This window comes from Colias croceus, chromosome 3 (genome assembly GCF_905220415.1).
Source record: "Colias croceus chromosome 3, ilColCroc2.1".
Classification (NCBI taxonomy): Eukaryota; Metazoa; Arthropoda; class Insecta; order Lepidoptera; family Pieridae; genus Colias; species Colias croceus.
In genome coordinates this window covers 12,072,729-12,096,065 of record NC_059539.1, presented here as the reverse complement: position 1 = coordinate 12,096,065, position 23,337 = coordinate 12,072,729, and the positions used below count along the sequence as shown (strand labels likewise).

The following is a 23,337-nucleotide window of genomic DNA, read 5'->3' as shown; positions in this document are numbered from 1 at the left end:
TAATATTATTTATAAATGTATATTCTAAAACATGTGAAAATCAGCCATTAGAAAATAAGTGAACTACCTAAGTAATGTTTTTATTTACCTTTATCACTTTATTCACTGATCCCTGGAAATTTTATATTAGTTTAATCACAGATAATAAAATCGAATTGCATCGGCAGATTTATGGTTTATTAATAACTAGCTGTGCTCCGCGGTTTTACCCACAGTGCTCCGCTCCTTTAGGTCATAGCGAGATGATAATAAATATTAGCCTTCCTGGATGAATGGCCTATCTAACATCGAAAGAATTTTTCAAATCGGACCAGCAGTTTCCGAGATTAGCGCGTTCAAACAAACAAACAAACTCTTTAGCTTTATAATATTAGTACCTATAGATATGCTTGAAAAATAAAACGACAGTTAAAGTTCATACTGTGATTTAATCACATTCGAATGAGATGATACATTTGAAGTCATGAGACTGTAGTTACAAAACGTACAAAACACACCTACATAGTTATACATACAGAGCGGGCTGGATTCCTGATATGAAATACCCTGGGAAACTAACATTATAACTGGTAGGCCATCACATTATGAAGTTTTTAAATTATAACGATTATACACCCAAAAGTTAACGAAAACGATTACACACAATCACGAAAATGAATTTATGGACCATTACTGGTTCCTGTTAAAGTATTAACGATCTTATACCCAAAAGTCATAGAAAACATTTTCATACAATTCAGAAATGTAATTAAATCAGTGTTATATATATTACCTATTTCAAATGGGTTATTGTTGAATGTATGGTTTACTTACGGACTGTTTCTTTTCTAAAGACTTCATTCTTTCAAGATCACTATTTATTTGAGATTAATCCGAATATAGAACTAAATTAGTTGTAATTTTTTTTACAATTATTTTATGTGATGGCCTGTATCCAGTTGCATAATTAGTAATTTTGCTATTTTTTAATAAATATTGCATAAACGAAAGTTCACTACTTGAAGTGTAAATTAGAAAAATCACAAGGATTATGTTACAAATTACAATACAAAATATTTTCCCAGAGTTTACACTAAATAATTACGACAACATGAATATTATTTCTAAACATTGATGGTAGCCAGTTAGTTCCAACGGTTCTAGGTAATGACCTAAATAATTAAGAGCATTAAATATAAATGAAAATTTATCAGACATATTATATGAATCTAAATAATGACTTCGCAATGTTAAATTGATACCTTACTACTAAAATATACAGATTACAAATGCACATTATAACAGCTCATACTTCTGAGGTTATGAGGTAATCTCGGTACACGTGTACGAGATATTGGCATATTGTACAAAAATAATTCAAATACAATATCTATCACAATAATATATTTTCCGTTGAATGTTGTTATATTAAATAAAACACGAAATAAATAAATATTTGAGGACAATTTTCACACACGCCACGATCTGATCCCATACTAAGCATTCGCTTGTGTTATGGAAACCAGATGGCTGATAAACATACAAAATAATCTTAAATAAATACTTATATAGATAATTAACACCCAGACACAGAGCAAACATCTATGTTCATCACACAAATATTTGCCCCGGGTGGGAATCGAACATACGACCTCTGGCTTGGAAGGCAGGGCCACTACCAACCAAGCCTCAGTCATTTAAATTTGTAAATTGATGAAAATACATAAATTTTTGTTTTTAATTTTTATATATCAACATTCAATAGAATTTACCAATATGGTACAATCAAAACAATATTTATTCCAAGTGAATAATGAACACAACAAAACAAACCAAACAAAAATAATTATTTTACTAACAGAATTGATTACAAATATTACATATTATTACATTACATTGGCGCTCTAATGTTACCTCAAGTATTAAGACTATATCGTAATTAATAATTGTATGAAAATAATAAAAATTGCCATCGGAAATACTACTTTTTATACGTTATTAATTTCTGAATCAAATGTCATACATATCTCCTTAAAAAAGTGGGAATATGTTCTAAAATATATTGAAAACAGCTGCCAATAAAAACTGGCAATGTACGAAAAAAAAAAACAACTGACGTTACTCAAGGTAAAAGCGCGCCAAAATTTCTCTACAATAAATGAAAAGGCGGGATGAATGGAGTTTTAAGACTCCCTAACTAATAATAATATAATGGCTATATTCCTTAGACCTACAGCTATATACAGCGTTCTTAATATATTTACATTAAAGTTTGATGCTTTGGCTAAAAAAGGGCACTCGCGTCCATTTGCTACAACGTTATTAGGAACTAAACGTTCAAAATAGGGGTTGTGTATGAGTTTCTCTACCCTTACTGGCTTTTGATTGTACATTTAAGCCAGAATCCATTTTACCGTCCAACTTGCCTGATGTCTAAGCTTGAAGCCGGGGCCAAATTTTTATATAATTCATATCAATCAATCAATATTTTATATTACTCGTACGTTATAGTCTTGAATATACATCGTATATTAAACATTTCTTCTGAAATCATTTATAATTCCCAATTTAACGAATGAAATACGACGTCGAGTTAGAAGAAAATTTGTTTTATATTTGTAATTCTGACGAAAAGTCGTAGAAGTCACTTCAAAATATACTTAACTTCAAGCACAACAAATTGGCTGATAAAACACCTACAACTCCTTTTAACCAGACCGTTAGCGAATGCATCAACAGTCGGACCAGTTCACCAGACCAACCAGATGCCAGACCGAAACGTGTAAGCGTACCGCACCAGGCCGAAGAAGGCAACACCAGTATCTTCCCCTGTATCTATTAGCTGGGATTCGCTTTGTGGTTCTGAGTGTCTGGCGAGTCGGACTCGTTCATCGGTTGCGGTCTGGGGGAGACGGGTCGGAAGGTGCATTCTAGGGAGTCTGAGTCTGGCGTTCCGGGGGTGGTTGGTGTCCGTCTGTCTGTGCACATGCGTTTGGAGAGTGACATTTCCGCGTCATCGCATCGCCGCTTGCCGACCAGCACGTTGGGTCGGCTGATCGGGCTGAAGCTGGACGCTCGCAGCGGGTTGGGGGAGAGACTCCGCCGCGTTGTGAACTTGCGCGGGGGGGATGGGGATACCACTGTCGCGAACCTGGAATATTGCAATTAATTGTTATTCTGGTGAAATGTTCATCGTGAAACCCGGAAATATTTATATACATTTATTTTTTCTTATTTGTATGCCTAATTGTTGGCGAATCGTGAAAGAAATGTTATTATAAAACCTTTTAAGTTACTACAATTCTGCTAAATAAATTTTTATTCCATTTCCTATTGTGACAACATTTTCACTCAAGTCAAAATTTCAGAAACACAATTTAACATGTAATATTTTGCAGTGAAACATCTTAAGGCGCGTTGAGAGTAAAATTTCAAGGTCGCGTCATGGCAATACCGTCTCTTAATAACTCAGCCCCCGGAATCACAGACACAATCGCAGAATACATAATAGTAGCTAAACGCTACAGAACGGACACTCTCCGAACTTATATAGATAATTAATTATCCTGCCAAAGAAGTATCACTTCTGACACGTGTGCTCAGCACATACGCTCTTTTTGAAGTTATACTTCTTTTGGCGCGATAGAGAAAATTGATGAGAGTGAATTTTTACGATGCGCGCGCACACCGACACCTAAATTTAACAGCATGAAGTTAGTTCTAGGTGGTATGAAAATTGATAACTATGTTCAAGTTGTATATTCTAGTATTTTTTCATACGCCAAAGAAGTATAACTTCTAACGCGTGTACATAAGTACACATAGTCTTTTTTTTAAGTGTCACATACCTGGGCACCCGTGTGGGCGAGTTGGCCAGGCCGGCCACGAGCGTGAGGTCCTCGCACGACTGGCCCATCGCCATGGCGCTGTGCACCTCGCGCTCGTGCGCCAGCTCGCGCGTGTTGCTCACGTCCGCGCACTCCTCCGCGCGCAGCTGGTTCACGCGCGGGGTCAAGCGGCGCCCGCACGCCGCTTGCAGCACCTGATAACACAATACGTATGAAAAGCCGGCCAATTGCCAGTTGGACTCGCGCACGAAGGGTTCCGTACAAACCCCCCTTAATATTTTACTTAAATACGTATGAAAAGCCGGCCAATTGCCAGTTGGACTCGCGCACGACGGGTTCCGTACTATGGAGACCCCCCTTAATATTTTACTTTTTTAATTTTTAGTATTTGTTGTTATAGCGGCGACAGAAATACATCATTTGTGAAAATTACTAGATAGTAAAGACATCAAAACTAGCTATCACGGTTTATGAGATACATCATACAGCCTGGAGACAGACGACGAAGTCTTAGTAATAGGGTCCCGTTTTACCCTTTCGGTACGGAACCCTAAAAAGCGCCTTGTAACTGTTCATACAATAAGCGAAGCGGCTTGTTACATCGTATGGATATTGGATTGCTTACACACGACGGGGTTTGTAACAGCGATAAAATACAATAAGTTTACACGATATAATTAGAAACGCACCTAACTCATAGCTATATATAGCTATAAGCTAAGCAGTTTGTAACACCATATCGTGGTAATACAACGAGCGAGGTTTATGATACAACCTGCTTAATAGAAAAAAAAAATTAGTCTTAGTTACATATAGATTTTGTATTAATATCAGACCATGCAATATCAATGTTGATCTCTTTCCTCATTGTTGTAATGTAATTCATATCACTACAGTTTCAGTTTTACTATCATGTAAAGTGATTTTGCGTCACATTATAACAATGAATGACAAATCATCAAAATCGACGACCATGCACATTTTATATTAGTGTAAAAATACTAAAGATTGACTTTGATAATTAATAACAATAAGAGACACAAAAATACATTAACAAATGTACACTCAGAGTGGTGCATTGTAATACCAACTTTAACTCGTGGGAATAAAATTGAATAAATGTATAGACCTAGGCCATTACACACAATAATGTTCAAAGGCTTGTTGTTTATTATTAACGTTTGTTTCCTTCGACTAGAATTTTTTCAAACACATTTGAGGGTAGTTTTAAATTTGTGTATATAGGATTTAGTATTGGAACGAAGTTCCTTATCGCGCGTTGTGAAAAGGGGCTAGACGAAAAAAATTCTTACGAAAAGTTGTCACGACATTTTTAGCTACAGTTGTAAGCCGTGCGGCGTGCGCGTGGTTCTCTGTCTATCTCTCTCTAACTTAACACTTCGTTCCATCCGGATGTCCCTTGACATCGCTCAAGTTTTTTTATATATATTTTATATTTATGATCGAAGATAATAATGAAAAACACTTACAGGTATATTAATGGCGGCTGAGAGTGGACTGCAGCTGATGCTGTTACTTCGTGTCCGTGGCAGACTGCTGTTGGAGAACATGCCGAAGAAAGAAGTACTCCTGGAACAAACAAATTACTTACATATTAATAAAATACACATTAATATACAGATATTGTATGATATCGATCCTTATTTTACGCCAAACCCACTATACTACTTGTCTACTTATCTAATAAAACTATATACGATCTAGAAAGAGTAACTACTTTTCCGGCTCGTCTCTATAGATTCAACTTTCCGAACACTTAATAATTATTAATACTACGTGTTGTAACTATTCGAAAGCAATACGTACCTAATCAATAAATTAACAGAATCAAGTCTAGTTATTAATCTATTACAACTTTAGGAGTGTTTTTTTTTTCTCTTTCTGTTCCGACATACGACGCGGACGTCTTTTTTATCTCATATGAGCTTAGTTTAAATTCTAAATAGTTAATATCCGCAATGGCGACCCTAATTTCCCAGGTTAATAATGTAAAATGAATCATTCAGTAGATGGGCGGTGGATTTTTTACATAAGTCCAATAAGATAAATAAGTATATAAGTATGTTTTTAAAGTGTTGTTAAGATAGATGTAGCAGTCATCTGGTTGAATCTGATATATGATGGAATGACTAGTTCATTGCAAATGACGAGATTTAATTGCATGATTTGGCCGAACGTTGATTTAACAAGCGTCACTCAACATCCAACTAGGTAGTAGATTGTAACATAGCCCTTTAAATAGAGCTGATATAACGCTCGGCATATTGTTGAATGACTAGCGCATTCATTGAATAACAACAGAAATTACTTTTTCCAAACGTCGAAGAAGACGTGTAGTGACGCTTCGCGGTCCTATTTCTGAAACTTACAAAATACAACAAACTCACAAATACAAAAAAAAACTGTTGTCATTCAATGAACACGTTAGTCATTTAATCAAATAGCAGATTCAAACAGGTGACTGCTACATCTATCTAAACTACATTTTAAAAACATATTAGAAAGAAAGGCATTTTGTTTACAAATTTATTTATCTTATTGGACTTTGAAGATTTTCAAGATTGAGGAAGGCAACACAGTGCTGCCAGAAAATTACAATCAGCGCTGATAATTAAGTCACCTTATAACATAATTTTAATGGAATTCAGTATTTAATAAAAACAGATAGTTATTATTATCACTTTTCATACGAAATTGTATAATCTAATGAATAAATCTGAAATCAATCACAAGAAAATATTACATACAATGGATGTTAAGATAAAATATATGAGCAAAAACATGTTGTTGTTTTAAGGTTTCTAAAAATAGTAGTTTCCGATTTATTCTATTTAAACAATAAAATATAATGATAAATTTTACAAAAGAAACAAAATAAAGGTTTAAGACATTTTTAAAAGAATAGAAAAAAAATCAACCACGTGATGGTATTTGAAACCCATTCGGTGATGTCATTTTTTCTACTCTAAAATTTTTTTAATCATTCAAAATCATATATAAAAATAAAGGTCTGAAAAGAACCAGGATTTGCAAATCATAGAATATGGATAGTTTTTAACTACAAATTATGGTAATATGGTGTACATTCTAGAATTACCTATAAAAGTGAAGTCCCATGTCCCCAATGGGGGTAAGGGGCAGATGCATTATACATCTGTTTCACTGATTGATTTTCTTTAGGGACAAGACATTTTTTTTTTGCTTTGTCTCCACCGGGAATCGAACCCAGGACCCCACGGTTCTACGCTCACGCATCATCCGTACCAAGAATTACCCATACTACAACTATTTAAAGTCAAATGTTTTTTTTTGCGATATTACATAAGAAGTTGTTGTCTTTAAAAAAAGTACGTAAGTTAAAACTAACATAAATTATGATAAGATAGTGTGAAATCAATCATCGTTAAACATTACAGAATTAAAAGTATTAAGTATTATTTTTATCCTCTTTGAATAATTAAACTGTGATAATATCTCTGCTATCTTAAAATATTAAAAATAACAATTGCACTTTTTTTAAGATATTATATTTTCTATTGCAATTGTGTGAAATGAATGTCTCAAGTATTAATGCATTCTTTCAAAAGCGCTAATGCAAGTTTATTTAAATATTTTAAAATATAATATAGACTACCTATATAGATTACTAGCTGCTGCGTGCGGTTTCACCCCCGTGGCTCCACCCCTGTTGGTCGTAGCGTGATGACACATAGCCTTCCTCGATAAATGGGCTATATAACAGCGAAAGAATTTTTCAAATCCGACCAGTAGTTCCCGAGATTAGCGCGTTCAAACAAACAAACAAACTCTTCAGCTTTATAATATTAGTATAGATTAGAGAATATGAATAGTGTCTTGTAAACCTATATTTTAAAAATAAAATAACTTTATTGAAATGACCAAATATTTTAATTAGCTAAAGCTCATCATATTATTTTAAGCAGATAAACTGAGGCTTAGAATTAAAATAAGGTAGTTTAAAAAAAATAATAATCCGCACATTTTAATATTGAGCAAAATTATTTAAAACTAAAATAGAATTTAAATATCTTACAAAAATATGTTTTAACAATTAACTCTACCAAATAAATAACGAAAGGACTTTAATAAAAAAATGTATAATAAAAATTGATCAATAATAATAATCAAGGCATGCTTTTAATAATAATGATTGCATAGAATGTTTTGTATAAATCTTCGCAGTGCTTAAAATAAAACATTAAATTAATTGAGCTTCAGTGCATAGCAACAAATATAAATACCTATTTTTAATTATTATATTATGCCATATGTGAGAGAAAAGAAAATATCTTCACATATCAACAATGTTTATCTTTTCACTGAACCACACAGAGAGCAGTTTGAATTGTGATTACTTATCAACATATCACAAATATTTAAATATTTTTATCTAGCCTCACTTTACACAACTTACTAGATTTTTGCATGGGGCGTTCAGCATTTAATTACACGGCTAAATTCGTACATGTCACCTACTAGCACGCTTAGCAGGTGTCAAAAATAGGCAGGTACTAGCTAACGAAAACATCTTAGATCGTGGGAGGCGTGTCGGTTACAAATTACCTGGGCGCAGTTGTCGTCGTAGGCGATGTAGCTGCCGTCGATGCAGTCTCATTGATTAGAGGCGCACTGCTACACCGTTTCAATATGTTAGGTGTATCCACATCCATTATCTTACAGCCAACATTCATTCACTGACGTATCGTGATTCGTGTTGTTATCCTATATGCATGAATTGCCGACACTAATATCACTCTACTGTTTATGTAACACTGCTAGTGCACTAGGTATTGACTAAAATACAATATACTCTAATTCTACTGCGTAATACATGTTACTTTTGATGCTTAGACAAAAAGTTTAAACAAAATAAATTATACGCTACTTGGAAATCTACAAAGAGGCACGAAGCTGACCTGTCAAACCGCCGCAATTGCAAATGAAACGTTCTATTTTGTATCCTTTATTTACAAAAAGCGTTCAAGATAAATACTTCAAAGTCAACACAAAAATGGAAATGTTGATAGTAAAAAAATGTATTAGAATAATCATAAATCAAATAAATAATCGTTAATTAAAAACTTATAGGGGGTATTTTTTATAATATAATTTAATAATATATTCGTCAAACATTATTTATGTATCTGTGGCTTTGTCAAGCTGTATGAAACAATTTTGACATTTTATTTATCAAAATTGTATACCTATTAATTGTAATGTAAAATTGTAAACATTTAAAACGTAAATAAAAAGTTATAAACAGTATTAAAATATTGTAAATTCTTTAGCAAATCAGTAGACAAAGTGTATTTATTGGGTAATTGTGCAACATAACGTTATACACATGTATTTACGCAGAAGGTATAAACGAAGCTAGATATTCTTAATTAAATTAGGTCAAAAGTTTCACTAATACACTCTACCTACTCTCTTCTATACAATATTTCAGTGTCTTTTGGAAATACCTTATAACGGTGTCTCTCGGAGCTGTTCTGTATAGTGAATGGCTTGTTTATAATATTCAGCCATTTTTCTGGAAAAGTTTACAATGCGAAGACGAGCAGTCGTGTATGAAAATATTATTCGTTGCGGACCCGCAAATACAAGGTGATATAGGGGTTCCTCCACCATGAAGCCATCTGTACAACTGGGACAGCGATAGGTAAATAATAAATAGTATTATAAAATTTTCGGAAAAATTATAACTTGCTCAAGTCCCACTTTCTAATTATTTCTGGCACACTGCACAGATAACATACAAAATATATATTAGGTATTCGTTAAATTAACATTTTTTTAATTAACAGAATATTTATCTTTTCTACATTTTTATATAGATATAGTAAGTATATCTTGTACATTTAATTTCCCACAGATATTTAAAATCTACATATACTATAGTTGAGAAACACTTTAAGCCTGATGTAGTGGTGTTCTTAGGAGACCTTATGGATGAAGGTAGTATATCCACGAGGGCACAGTTCCGTAGTTATGTTAAAAGATTGGCAAATATATTTGAATCTCATAATCCTGTTGTGGTGAGTGTTTTTTTAATTTATAGAATAATTTTAATACTGTTTTTAATCATTATTAAAAATTAAGACTTTAAAACACGGACTATATTTTCATTACCAAGGACTAGCTAATCTTATTTTAATAAAGTAGAAGATGATCTTATCCCTAAAATGCAATACGAAATTTCAGAAAATATGGATACCAGGTGACAATGATATAGGCGGTGAAAATGAACCAATCAAACGTAACAAACTGATTGAGTTCAACACAGCGTTCTGGCAGTCCTCAGTTGTAGCGTACCATAATGTCTCGTTCTACAAGGTTAGCACCATTACATACGCTGTCCCACAACCTCTAGATGAAGGTGATCTGAACTACAAGATTGCGATATCACACTTCCCAGTGCTGCAGAGGCCTGTTTATGCTAAACAGGTAAGTGTAAATTAAAAAAAAAACTGAGCTCATAGGCTGTATATCTAAGTTGGGTATCAGAAAAGTGTTATAAAGGTTGTAGCCAAATAAATATATTAATTTGCATTCTCATGCACATTTCTAAAATAAATGTCTTCACTATCAATATTATTATATTTTTTTTGTATCAGTATGTGCGAGTCGAGCTTGATCAAATACATTTGCAGAAGCCTCACCAATGCAAGTGCTAAAAAAATATATAAAGATTAATTTTAAAGTTTTTTCTTTTATTATAGGTCATTAATTCAATACACCCAGACATATTCTTCTGTGCTCACGAACACAAATCAAAGTATGTCAAGCAAACACGTGACTTTGGATACAAAGAAACGCACCTACTGAAATACAATGATCCTGTTCTGACGATACCGTTAGAAGATTATGTGGAATTGTATGAGATTTATGTACCAACATGTTCGTACAGAATGGGGACCAGTGAAATTGGTTTTGGTGCTGCTATATTGGGTACGTATGTACCCTTCTTTTCGTACTATAGATAGATAGTTACCACTGTCAAAAGTCATAAAGTTCGAAATAAATTTCAATTTGGTTCTTATTTTTTTAAAAGTACTTCAACATAAATGAGATTTTTTTTAAAGAATAGAAAAAATTTGATCATGTGGCGGGATTCGAAATCGCATCTCGTTTCGACTTACCAAGGCAACGCCTGTCGTTCACCCCTGATTCAGCCAAAGCAATCGAATTTCTTCTACTCTTTCGATTTTATGTGTTTAAGGGACACCCCATTTATAAAGCATTTGAATGTATAAAGTATAAAAAGTACAACATTATTTTCAGAAAAAAGCCATCAGCGCCTAAAGTACACGGTGTTTTGGTCCCCGGGGAGATTTCGGTGTTTACTTATTTATTTACCAATTGTTATTATTTTAATTATTTACACATTCTATGCCTGCTTTTTGAGGGTATTATCAAAATTCTCGCGAGTTGTAAAGACTGACGATATGCATCATTTATTACAACGAATGTAGGACTTATTATTATTTGCGATGTAATTACTTAACTAAAAACTTATTACGATTTTTTTTCAAACTCAAACTCAAACTCAAACATTCATTTATACAATTAGACTACTATTTAGTAGCACTTTCGAATCGTCATTACATAAGTATTTTTAACATTTACCACCGATTCGGAAAGCAGTATCTATGGAGAAGAATCGGCAAGAAACTCCATAGTTGCTCTTTTAAAATCATGTCAATATTACATAATATGTAACTTATATCTAACTTATACATTTTTTTGGCAATATCAGTAAAATATCTTTAAAATATTTCAGTGGTAAGTTTTATTAAACAGATTAATAATTATGAGCATGCTATATTATACGTTATTACTTACTACATAGTTAAGTGTTAACATTATTACTTATTATTCGTTATTAATTTTAACAAATATAACGTTACTCTCACCAATGCTATAATAACATTGTTTTATGTCTCACCAATGTTATAATTAGATTGTTTTATTTCATAATAGTGATTATACAATTGAGTATATTATTTAAAAGATAATGAAACAATACGTACTTTAATTATAAACAAGTACTTACCAAAAAATTGTACACTGTACTTTGACTGAGATAAAGAAACATTCCCACTTATTTAGAAATTCTATATTTAAAGATTTAGATTATAGACTCACAATCACCTACCAATCACCGTAAAAAATACCGGAGCGGCAGTTTCTTTTCAAACAAATAAAATATTAATTCAAACTTAAACCGTATTTCCTGGCACCAATGTTCAAAGTCCATTGTATGAAAACTTGTTATGCCTAAAAACTGCCTAACAGAAGCAAAACTCTGCTTACCTGTAGGCAGAGTTTTGCTTTGGACAATATTTGAACGTTATTGTGTGTGTAGTTTATTATAAGTACGTTAAAGGTTAATAAATATATATTTTGTTACACTCTAATATTTCTGCAAATTGTGCAATATGTATTTCTCTAGTCTTTTCCAAGTAATCTCACTAACTTTCTCATTTATTAAATTATTTTATTCGTAACGAAAGGAATCAAAATAAGCTTTAAAAATGTTATATTTATTTAAAAACCTGTCGATGATGATGAATGTATTAGAATCTGAATATTTAGAGTAGGTAGATAGATTAGGTAGTTATTAGGAACTAGCAAAATTTACACAACCTGAAGGTCCAAGTTCTTATTATTTATATTTATTTCGAAATTATTTTGATTAAGTGATAAACTAAAGAGGCTAACCGGCACCATTTGTATTATTATATTACTGTAATGATAATTTAATATTTTGTAAACTACTATTAAGTTGAATTGCCTACGTGGTAACAAATTTTATGATAATATAAAATATTTTTGGTAAAAAATTAGCGCCGTTTAAATGTTATAAATAAAAAATTATTATTGATATTATAATGTTCAATTTGGTTCTGTTTCGAACGACAAAGTATTAGAATAGCCGTGTATGTGTATTAATTAATTTTATATAATTTATTATTCAATATTATAATATGCAATTTTTCTTTTATATTAAACTTTGCTTAGTTAAAATAAAAAAAATACATATAGTACAGTTAGTTACATATGAAAATAGCTAGTAGACCAAACCCTTAAGCTTCGTTCACACTGAGGCGAATGCGAATCCCATATGGATGTATGAACTATGAACGTGTAACGTTGAATTAGGTACATAAATACATAATAGTATGAAAAAAACATATAATATGTTAGTTTATATTTTGTATTACAGCGTGAAACTCTAAATTGGGTGAGGTCCTACTCAATTCAATTTTTTCTTAATTTTTTCCTAGCGCATTCTATTGGGAAATTAAAAATAATTACGAGAGGAATTCGCCTCCGAGTGTACGAAGTTTTAGATCTAACCAACGAATTTAAATTAATGGCACTTGATTGATTAGCTGCATTATCAAGATAATATATTTTATGTATTTAGTAAGCAATCTTTAAGATAATTTTTTATTTTTTTATCAATTTAGATTATAGTAGGTACTTACTCGGTTAATCATACTGAGTAATTGATATTATTGCTTTCTTAATACCTGCTAGTGCAATATGTCAAAAGGTTTTTTATCTGTATTTTATATGTTGTGTAATATTTATTATTAAAATAAATCATAAATAAAATTTATATTTCTATTATGTATTGATGTTATTAATTACATATATACATATTATGTATTGTATACCTATGTTACCGTTTTTACACATTTTTTGTAATAACTCGTTTTCCCTAGCTACTGCTTGTAACTTGACTTTATTACAAACTAGCGGTCCGCCCCGGCTTCGCCCGTGGTACATTTTCACTATTTTCTACATAAGAACCATCCTCGTACTTCAAGGAATATAATAAAAAAATAATTAAAGAAATCGGTTCAGCTGTTCTAAAGTTATGCGCTTACCAATTTTGGGATTCATTTTAATATTATAGATTACAACTATTATAGGTATAATACCTACCTACTTAAAGCAAAATGCGATGAGTCTCCTTTCACGAAACAGTTGAAATGTTTTCGTAAGTTCTATAACTTTGAAAAAGAGGTTGGGTTGTAAATATCATAATCAAAATAGGTGAAATAGTATTCACAAGTTACGGACAAATCATATTTGCTAACTATACTTAGCCGGAAGGTACTGATAAGATGTATATAAGCAAACAGTGGCGTAATTATCGTATAGGGATAAGTGGGGCAATGCCCCAGGGCCCTCGAGCCTCGAGTCCTTACAGAAATTCTTGGTCAAACTGAACTTTCCAAAATTTCCCCCATTTTCAAATCATATTATGACGGACTTAACGAGTCATCGCGTTTTTTTTTTAGTTATGTTATTTGCCTCAGGGGCTAGGGCCCTCACTTATCTAGCTACGCCACTGTCAGCGACTTGGTATGTGAATGTGATAAGCTTTTTTTATATATTTATCGTCAGTATACAGTCAGTGAAGTGTCAGTATGCACCATAAAATGATTATATATTGACAAATATAATAAAATTGTATGTAATAACGTTGTACAAATGTTTTTACGCAGAAGGTATATATCTTATATATATTCTTAAGACAATTTTATTCAAAGATTTGACCTCATTAACTTGAGCATTTAGCCAATTAGCCTGGTTAGTCTAATTTCGTGCGAAGACAATGATATTCGAAAATATTTTAGTGTTGCATGGAAATATCTCATTGCGGTGTTTCTCGGAGTTGTTATTTACAGTGAATGGTTCGTTTATGTTGTTCAACCACTTTTCTGGAACACCATAGAATGTGAAGTGAAGCAGAATTGCATTAAAATACTATTTGTTGCGGACCCGCAAATACAGGGTGATGAGGCGGTAGCTCCTCCGTTTAGGCATCTGGTCAATTGGGACAGCGACAGGTAATAATTATTATATATATCGATTTGTGTAAACACGCACACGGTCCTACTGGAGGATAATACATTTTCCTATACCTACATGTTATTATCATTTATGCCATGGCGTTGGATTACAAATAAATTTGGAATTCTTGAACATGTCGCTTTCCTTATTATCCAGGTAATGTGGATAAATAGAAAAATCTATTTAATTTTAACAAGGTTGCCTGGAATTGCCCGACTTTTTGATTGAAGTAGAAAGTAATCAAGGTTCTAACTTTTGAGCCACACTCTTATGTAGTAAGTCGATATTTTTTTTCGTAAATTAGTTATGTTCTTAACTTGCATCTTCATATTCTTTCCAGATATTTGAGATCTACATATTCAGTAGTTGAGAAGCACTTCAAACCTGATGTAGTGGTGTTTTTAGGAGACCTAATGGATGAAGGCAGTATATCTACCACGACACAGTTTAATAGTTACGTTCAAAGATTAGCAAACATATTTGACCCATATTATCCTGTCGTTGTGAGTATATGAATTATTATGTGTCTTTCTAAAACACACAGCGTTGGATGAAGAAAGCAGTCTATGAATCCTATCTATCTCTATGCAAATTGGGTCACCTTACCAAATATCGATGGATCTTTCACCTCACTAGCAAGAGCGCGTCCCTAGTATGGCATCTGTCATCATCGCCTTTGACGCGCTGTCATCTTCCAAGCTCCATAGCGTTTATGAATTCGTGCGCAATAACATCGCGCAGAATATAATTCTCGAATTCGAATATATATAATTATAATTCTCGAATATTAAGTGTGATAAAACACACACGCGTTAAATTTTAGTGTTTTTCTAGTGAAAAACGGAATTAGTTCCAATACGAAACACAAAAGACCACGTTGTCGGAAGGAAATTCAAAAACCGGTGCTTTGGTATGTATAATAGTGGCGGGAACTCTTTTTCGTCCTCGGAGGACGAGAGAAGTAATGGTTCGTCACTGCCCAAGAGACCGGGAGACGAGAAATTCCGTAAGTACAATCAAACTTGTCAGAACATGTCCGGACTCGTGCATAGATTTTCATCCAGCACGTGGCATACATTTCACAGTATTTGACACAAATACATCAATATTTAGATGTAGGTAATTAATAAAACACAATGCATGCCTATAATGAGATCACTACATTATCATCGGGTTTCTTTATCATACACAGGCACATTGGTTACTGTGTCAAGTATTGCTTTTAACCAGACTTGTGAAATAGCGTTAGGCTACCTAGGTAGAAGGTACTTAGGTATAAGGAATCCACCGTGATCCCCTCTGGCTAACGAGCCCCAGCACTCAGCAGGTAGTGAGGCATCTCAATCACTTAGACCATTCAATTGTAACTACCTCAACAAAAGTGAGTACCTACTACTTAGTGCCCACTGACTACATAAATAATTCAAGACAATTAAGATGTACTTAGATTTTAGATAGTTAGTTACAAAACCTGTCTATCACAATATTCTAAAGAGAAGAAATTGTTAATTAACTATTTTAATATTATTTCAATATTGATACATGTCACATATAGATTTTACATTACTTATTATAGGATATGATATAGAGTGTATAATATGAGCAACAGTCTCACACAATATTCAGTAAGAGCTACTTATTACTGCAAGTTGAGATTACCTAATTTATCTTATGGTAAATAATTCTTAACATAAGGAGCTTATTTTCATAGCCAATTGAGACCAGAATAAGCTTTGATTCTATGGGTACTTATTTGAATAGTAGTGAAAAATCATAAGAAATAGACATTGCAGATTATAAGAGGTAGATATGTTTATATACATTATCATCATCAAGGAACCATATTTACTGTATCCCCGAACAGTTGAATGAGATCATTCTTGGTTATAATGTTACTGATGATAATGTTGTTTATCTAGTTCCTTTCTTACTTAAGTGAAAGAGCTTGCCTTAAAATTAACACTCAGGTGTGATAACAATTCTATAATATCAACAGTAAAGTAACCAAAATCTTTGTATTTTTTATTTGTATCTTCTACAAAAATATGTACTGAAAATATGTACAAGGCGTCCTTAGCCATGATTAGCTTAGTATGGTTATGCTGAAAGAACTGTGTCCAGAAAGACCCAGAAAAATATATGCCATACTTACATTCAGATATGCTTCTGGCAATAAGAGCTGATGGCTCCGCCAGGTTGATATTCAACCTGAGACACCTAAACACCTAGGTATTAACCAGGTAATTTTGATACAGATCACAGATTATAACGGTAATTAAACATTTTATCATTTTACAAAGCCAGGATTGTCTTGTAAAATTAGACATCATTGGTAACAGTAATGAGATTCTCACAAGGTCAGGATTGGCTTGTACAATCAGGCATCACTGGCCTATTTTCTGCCTGCATATGGCAGCCATTTCAAATGGTCGCGGAGACCCTACAGGCTGGAGGTGCCCTCCTTCTGTTTTATTTAAGCTATTAAGTTTTGGTCTATTGAGACCGTTGCAAAATTAACTTCACAGGTCTTGTAGACTGTGAGGATTTTGGAAAAGCTTAATTGGCACTACAGCCACATAAAGTGCCTTCTGATTTAGTTGGACAATTATCTTTTGGGTCTACCATGACTAATCCAATTTAACTTCACAGGTCGCGGAGACCATGGAGGTTTTGGTAAAGCCTGATTGGCAGGACTATTCCAATTCAACTTCACAGGTCGCGGAGACCATGGGGGTTTTGGTAAAGCCTGATTGACAAGACTATTCCAATTCAACTTCACAGGTCGCGGAGACCATGGAGATATTGGTAGAGCTTGATTGGCACTCCAATCACAAAAAGGGCCACAGCCCTCTGATTTAGTTAAACTATCAGGATTATTCTAATAATTTAACTTCACAGGTCTCGGAGACCATGGAGATTTTAGTAAAGCCACAGAATGAGCTACAGCCTTCTAGTTAGACAATTATCTTTTCGTCTACAAGGATTGTTCCAATTAACTCTACAGGTCCCGGAGACCATAGAGATTTTGGGAAGGCAGGTTTGGCACATCAATTACAAAGTGTACATTGTAAGCCTGGATACTTGTGCCTCATGTGTAATACTATAGAAATGTCTGTGTTATTGCCAGTCCCAAAAGCCTCAAAGATAGAGCATACTGTGGTAGTCATTAAAAGGACCATGTCTTGCACTAAATAAGAGTTGCAGACAGTTCTAGACATCTAACACTGAGAGGACTGTACAGTTGTCGCCTCCAGGTATTTCTCTAGAGTTTCGCGCACAGCAGACCAAGAGAGAAAGGCTTTCCCTCTACATGCTATACAAGACTTAAGAGTTGTGGAAAAGAAACATAGACAGAAATGTAATAGTCTTTGTAAAAGAACAAGTTTCTCACTTCCTAACTACAGATACCGCGGATGCGGGCTGAGTAGGACATCTGAACAGTACTTACCTGTCAGAGAAATGAAGAGGGAAGCAGGGGACTTGGCATTAGAACTTCTGACTTAGATGTCGTGTACCAGATATGCAATAAAAGTGCTTCTGAGTAAATTGCAAGGGGTGCACATCCTGTAGCCCAAGCTATCAATCAGACTTTGGTCGCCCACATACAAAGGTTGCTGACTCTCTTAGCTCTTACAACTGAGTAACTGTACCTAGCTGAAAAGTTGAGAATAACTCTTGGCACGCTTCCAGGACGCCTAAGTGGCCTTTGATTTAGATTGCCTCTCAAGAAATCAACCTGTACCGGAGTGGCTTCTCCTACCTTGTACAACAGGAAATATAATATTTCGGAAGCTCCTGATATGGACCATTTCGCTACCCAAAGGAATGCTTTAGTGCCAAGGCATATTTGCCAAAGCCTGCTCCGAATTTTGCGACATCTGCAGTCGTTGATGGAGCTGACGCCTAGACTGAATATTCCCTTTCAAGGGTAATCCTCCAAGTGCACTAGCGCACCTCGCACCCCGGGACCGGGGCAGATACATAGCACCCAAGGGTGGCTTATGGTTGATATAATAAATAATAATAATATACGGGCATTTCTCCGCAACTCAATGTCAAGCGCCTAAAGATGGCTTATGGTTATTGACTATTATGGTTATATATGGTTATTGACCCGGAAGTCATGAGCACTCAGACCATTGGTGAATGGCCTTACGGCCTTATGGCCCCCCAACTGCTCAGTCAGAAAAAGGGGGGGGGGAGGGGAGAAAACAGCCCATTGTAAAGCAAAGGAGAAAGAGCAGTTAAGTAGTGGTGCCCCTCCACAGTGCCAACATATGACCCTCCAAGCAGGAGGTGACTTTCATAATGCAATGCTAAAAAAAAAAAAAAAAAAAGAATGCATGTAATCTAGTACACAGGGATTCTATTTAATTGGCTTAAGTCTATCATAAGCAAGCTCAACCTGTTCATGACATGAACATGACTTCTGAAAACCTCAAAATACAGTTTTTTATCACAGCAAGATAAGATTATAACCTGACCAGAATTTGGATACTAAATGGATACAACAACACATTATCCATCAGGTGGTCGGTTGTGAGGAAACTCAGACACATAGATATGCCCAGTGACCCATGTGGAAAGGTTGGTTCAAGTAACAAAGGACTGATTTTCAATCTTAAAAGTAGATAATTGATTCTTATCTAAATTATATAAAGGGGCGGACCCTTTAACCTTGCAACACAAACCATTATCTCTGGCTAGTTAAGGTCCCTCCAGATCTTAAAGACAGTAAACATAGCAGCCCTGTCCAGCAGTGGCTTCAAGAATGTGGTAAGGGCACCAACCCGTGGAGGCAGTGGAAGGACCATACAGTCAATTATAAAAGTTTTACTGTCAATCAGTCAATTTAGCCAGTGCCAGTGAGTCTGGTTTACTTTAAGGTAACCTGAAACTGTTTAATTTATTATTTAATTCAGTGTAATTAATTTAAGATCATAGTAATGATCAATGTGTAACAAACATGCTTAATGCTTAAGGTACAGTTGTGTTAACATTGCTTATTATAGTTATTTTATATACAGATGTTATTTACTGTAGTATTTAGCCTTAGAGGCTCCATTGTTTATCCTTGGTGACATTGATCTTCCTTTGAGTTATAATTTTTAAAATTTTATTTTTATGTTATTATTTGAACTTTGATTTGTATCAAAGATATAGAGAAATAATTAAGCAGTTCTTAGGTTCTAAGACTTAGTTCATTAGTATTGGCTTATTGAGAAGATTATCTGAGGAGAATAATTTAAAATTTAGAGGATACCTATATGGTTAGTTCTTACAATATGAAAGAAAACAATTTTTGTTGTTATTACATAACCCCCTTGTATTGTTTTTAGAATTTAAAATATAACTTTATTTTACAATACAACAGGTTCATTTAACATTCTGTAAGGAATGAAATTTAAGTTGTTAATACAGCACTTAGGTATTACAATATTAACAAGATAATTTATTTTCAACATAGCGTTTGTATGTCTTTCTTCACCAGCAGATATCAAACACATCTTCATCCAACGCTGTGTGTTTTAGAAAGACACATAATATTGATGTTTTGCATTAAAACAAAACATGTATTATGTGTCGAATAAAACACACAGCGTTGCAGTTTACTGCTTGCTGATGAAGATGCTATGGAGCTTGGAAGATGACAGCGCGTCAAAGGCGATGATGACAGATGCCATACTAGGGACGCGCTCTTGCTAGTGAGGTGAAAGATCCATCGATATTTGGTAAGGTGACCCAATTTGCATAGAGATAGATAGGATTCATAGACTGCTTTCTTCATCCAACGCTGTGTGTTTTATTCGACACATAATACATGTTTTGTTTTAATGCAAAACATCAATATTATAATAATTTTTTTTGAAGTGAAGCTTGTTTAGGCGCGTTGAAGATACATTTTCAAGATCGCGTCATGGCAATACTGTCATGTCATAGCGTCATGCCACAGAAGTTTCACTTTTTAACCGACTTCAAAAAAGGAGGAGGTTATCAATTCGGCCGGTATGTTTTTTATGTATGTACACCGATTACTCCGAGGTTTCTGAACCGATTTACGTGATTCTTTTTTTGTTCGATGAGGGATGGTGTCGAATTGGTCCCATAAATTTTATTCGGATAGGCCCAGTAGTTTTTATTTTATGAGCATTTTTGTCTGTATTTGTAAATGTTGCAAGTGCAAGTTTGAAGTCGGTTGTTTTTAACGCAGTTATTGACTTGTTGAAAAATAAGGTCATAAAGAAGTTTCACTTACGTGTGTACACTAGTACACGCACACATTTTTTTACTTTTACCAACACGCATCGCTGTTTATTTGCTCAGAAAAATACTAAATTAAAGGGTCTTGTCTATCTTGACTGATTCTATCTTCTCCTATTATGACATGCACACACGCTCACACGCAGGCACACACGCTCTCTTTTTATTTCCTTTGTTGTAAAAATGTAGTTTTGGACATTCCAATTTGATTTTAAAAAATCCATCCATTCTTCTTTTCTCTCTATTATTATGTCTAGTGCTAAGAAATTTTACACAGAACTACAAAAAAATATATAATTTTTCAGCAAATCTGGATACCAGGTGACAACGATATAGGTGGTGAAAACGAGCCAATAAAACAGGACAAGATGACGGAATTCAACAGAGTATACTCGCAGCCCTCTGTCATAGCGTACCAAAATGTCTCGTTCTACAAAGTCAGCTCCATTAGATATGCTATCCCAGAACCTCTTGACGAAGATCTGAACTATAAGATTGCGATATCACATTACCCTGTCCTTAGGAACTCCTTTTATGCGAAACAGGTATATTATTACACTAGGGTTAAATAATACGAAAATAATTTTGGGAACCAGCGCGCTGGTCCAATAAATTTAAAAATTCGTTAATATTTGAAAGAGGAGGCCAATTTGCCTCCAGTTAAATTTCCTCAATTAAGTTTAATAAATCGTTATAATTTGAAAAGGGAGCCAAATTAGGATAGAATGGTCATTTTCTTCAAACCTAAAAAATACGTAATGCAATAAAAATTAAAAATACACACAATACAAAAATTTAAAATACATACAAATTGGCCAGGCTCATAAATAAATAACTTAGCTAGGTAACTTCTCGAGTAAGGGAAATTTAAGGTAACTATCTTAAATTTTTTTTCGAAGTGTTTTATATCGATGTCGAGATAAAGACTTGCAGTCGGACGAGCGGGCATGACGAATCTATAGGTTTCATGCTTTTAATTATTATGGTTTCAGGTCATAAATTCAATACATCCAGACGTATTTTTCTGTGCTCACGAACACAAATCAAAATATGTGAAACAAGGACGTGACTTTCGAAATATGCAGACATATCTACTGCAATACAATGATACTGTTCTGACTATCCCACTAAAAGATAGTGAAGAAATGTATGAGATTTATGTACCAACATGTTCTTACAGAATGGGCACCAATCAGATTGGTTTTGGTGCAGCTATCGTAGGTATGAAGTACCTTAATGCATAAAGAGATAGATATTTAGTTGTAGATTTGGTATAAATATAAAAAATACACGACTCAGGATTAAATTCAACTGGACATAATCGACTGGGCAGTCATCGCGTCTTTTTTTTTTCTAAAAATCATCACAAAGCGTCTAAAATTCGTTAGTCTTTAATTTCCAAATTTCTGCCATTTTAATAAGGGCTGATTTTTCAATCCTCGGTTAAAATTTATTCATCGAATAACGTATTATACTACCATTGCAAAATGTATTCTTATTGCATGCAATTGACAGTTTACAGGTGACATTTTATTATTATCGTGTAATACTTTATTGGACGGGTAAGTTTTAACCAGGGATTGAAAAATTGGCCCTAATGCAATTAAACAGCCCCTACCAGGGGCTTGCAAAATTAGAATTGGATTGCCAGTATCAGTTTTGATGCTCAAAATAAAAATGGTCATAATATCATTTTCAACTCATGACTATCATAATTTATTAAGTTTATAACTAAAAATACGTATTTTTTTCAGATAAAAACCAGCAGCATTTGAAGTACACAGTGTTTTGGTCCACGGGAAGATTTCCATATTTAAAGATTTATTTATTTTTTCTTATCATCATACTCATTTATACATTGTTGTGTTGTTCTTTGAGGGTATTAGCAAAATTCTCGCATGTTGTTGTTAAGACGGAAGATATGAAACACTTACTAGAAAGGCCCTAGATTATTCTCTTTAATATTTGACGTTAGAATCTTTAACCAGTGACCGGTGTTATACATATTAGGGTGCTTTTCTACCAATATTGTATGAGGATGTGTAGCGAGGAATGTGTTTGTAAAGTACCAATCATATCGTTTTATTTAGTTTGAGTGAGTTTAGCGTTCGAACATATCTTCGCACATTATTGGTGGGAAAAGCACCCTTAATGGGCGGTGGTGACCACTTAACACTAGCCTGCCAATCTGTTCCTTAACCATACCAAAGTACCAAATCAATAAAAAATACAGAAAATATATGCAGTGTTTTCTTTTCTACCTCTAAAAAGAATACAATATTTATGCTACTGAAAGCAGAAGATCTTTATTATTGGACTTTTGCACTATAGTTAC

The 23,337-nt window shown here is 33.8% G+C and overlaps 3 protein-coding genes and 1 pseudogene across 10 annotated transcripts in view; 3 read left to right on the top strand and 1 right to left on the bottom strand.

Moving 5' to 3' along the window:
• Nucleotides 1-1,618: 1,618 nt before the first annotated feature.
• Nucleotides 1,619-8,787, bottom strand: LOC123706401. Its single transcript, XM_045655665.1, has 4 exons — nucleotides 8,433-8,787; nucleotides 5,318-5,417; nucleotides 3,828-4,021; nucleotides 1,619-3,130 (listed from the first exon to the last, which is right to left on the bottom strand). The coding sequence occupies exons 1-4, from the start codon at nucleotides 8,558-8,560 to the stop codon at nucleotides 2,818-2,820; spliced, it is 735 nt and encodes a 244-aa protein (XP_045511621.1). The 5' UTR covers nucleotides 8,561-8,787; the 3' UTR covers nucleotides 1,619-2,817.
• Nucleotides 8,788-9,087: 300 nt separating this feature from the next.
• On the top strand, nucleotides 9,088-11,676 carry LOC123706357 (annotated as a pseudogene).
• Nucleotides 11,677-13,831: 2,155 nt separating this feature from the next.
• Nucleotides 13,832-23,241, top strand: LOC123706355. Of its 3 annotated transcripts, none has more exons than XM_045655597.1 (6): nucleotides 13,832-14,249; nucleotides 14,525-14,737; nucleotides 15,082-15,244; nucleotides 21,308-21,547; nucleotides 21,995-22,223; nucleotides 22,757-23,241. In XM_045655597.1, exons 1-6 carry the CDS (start codon nucleotides 14,149-14,151, stop codon nucleotides 22,948-22,950), a joined length of 1,140 nt encoding a protein of 379 aa, XP_045511553.1. In that variant the 5' UTR covers nucleotides 13,832-14,148; the 3' UTR covers nucleotides 22,951-23,241. The 3 variants fall into 3 exon arrangements, with proteins under 3 accessions (XP_045511553.1, XP_045511554.1, XP_045511555.1); XM_045655598.1 differs by lacking the exon at nucleotides 13,832-14,249 and adding an exon at nucleotides 14,262-14,395; XM_045655599.1 differs by lacking the exons at nucleotides 13,832-14,249; nucleotides 14,525-14,737 and adding an exon at nucleotides 14,750-14,897.
• The window catches only part of LOC123706345 (long-chain-fatty-acid--CoA ligase 4), a 562,712-nt gene continuing 554,702 nt past the window's right edge, over nucleotides 15,328-23,337 (top strand). Inside the window, exons 1-2 of one of the 6 annotated variants that reach the window (XM_045655567.1) lie at nucleotides 15,328-15,747; nucleotides 20,350-20,473. The gene's annotated coding sequence lies outside the window, so the exon portion shown is untranslated. Of the gene's footprint in view, nucleotides 15,748-16,586; nucleotides 19,628-20,232; nucleotides 20,474-23,337 lie in introns of those variants that run through there. The other 5 variants (XM_045655566.1, XM_045655563.1, XM_045655562.1 and 2 more) reach the window with 5 other exon arrangements.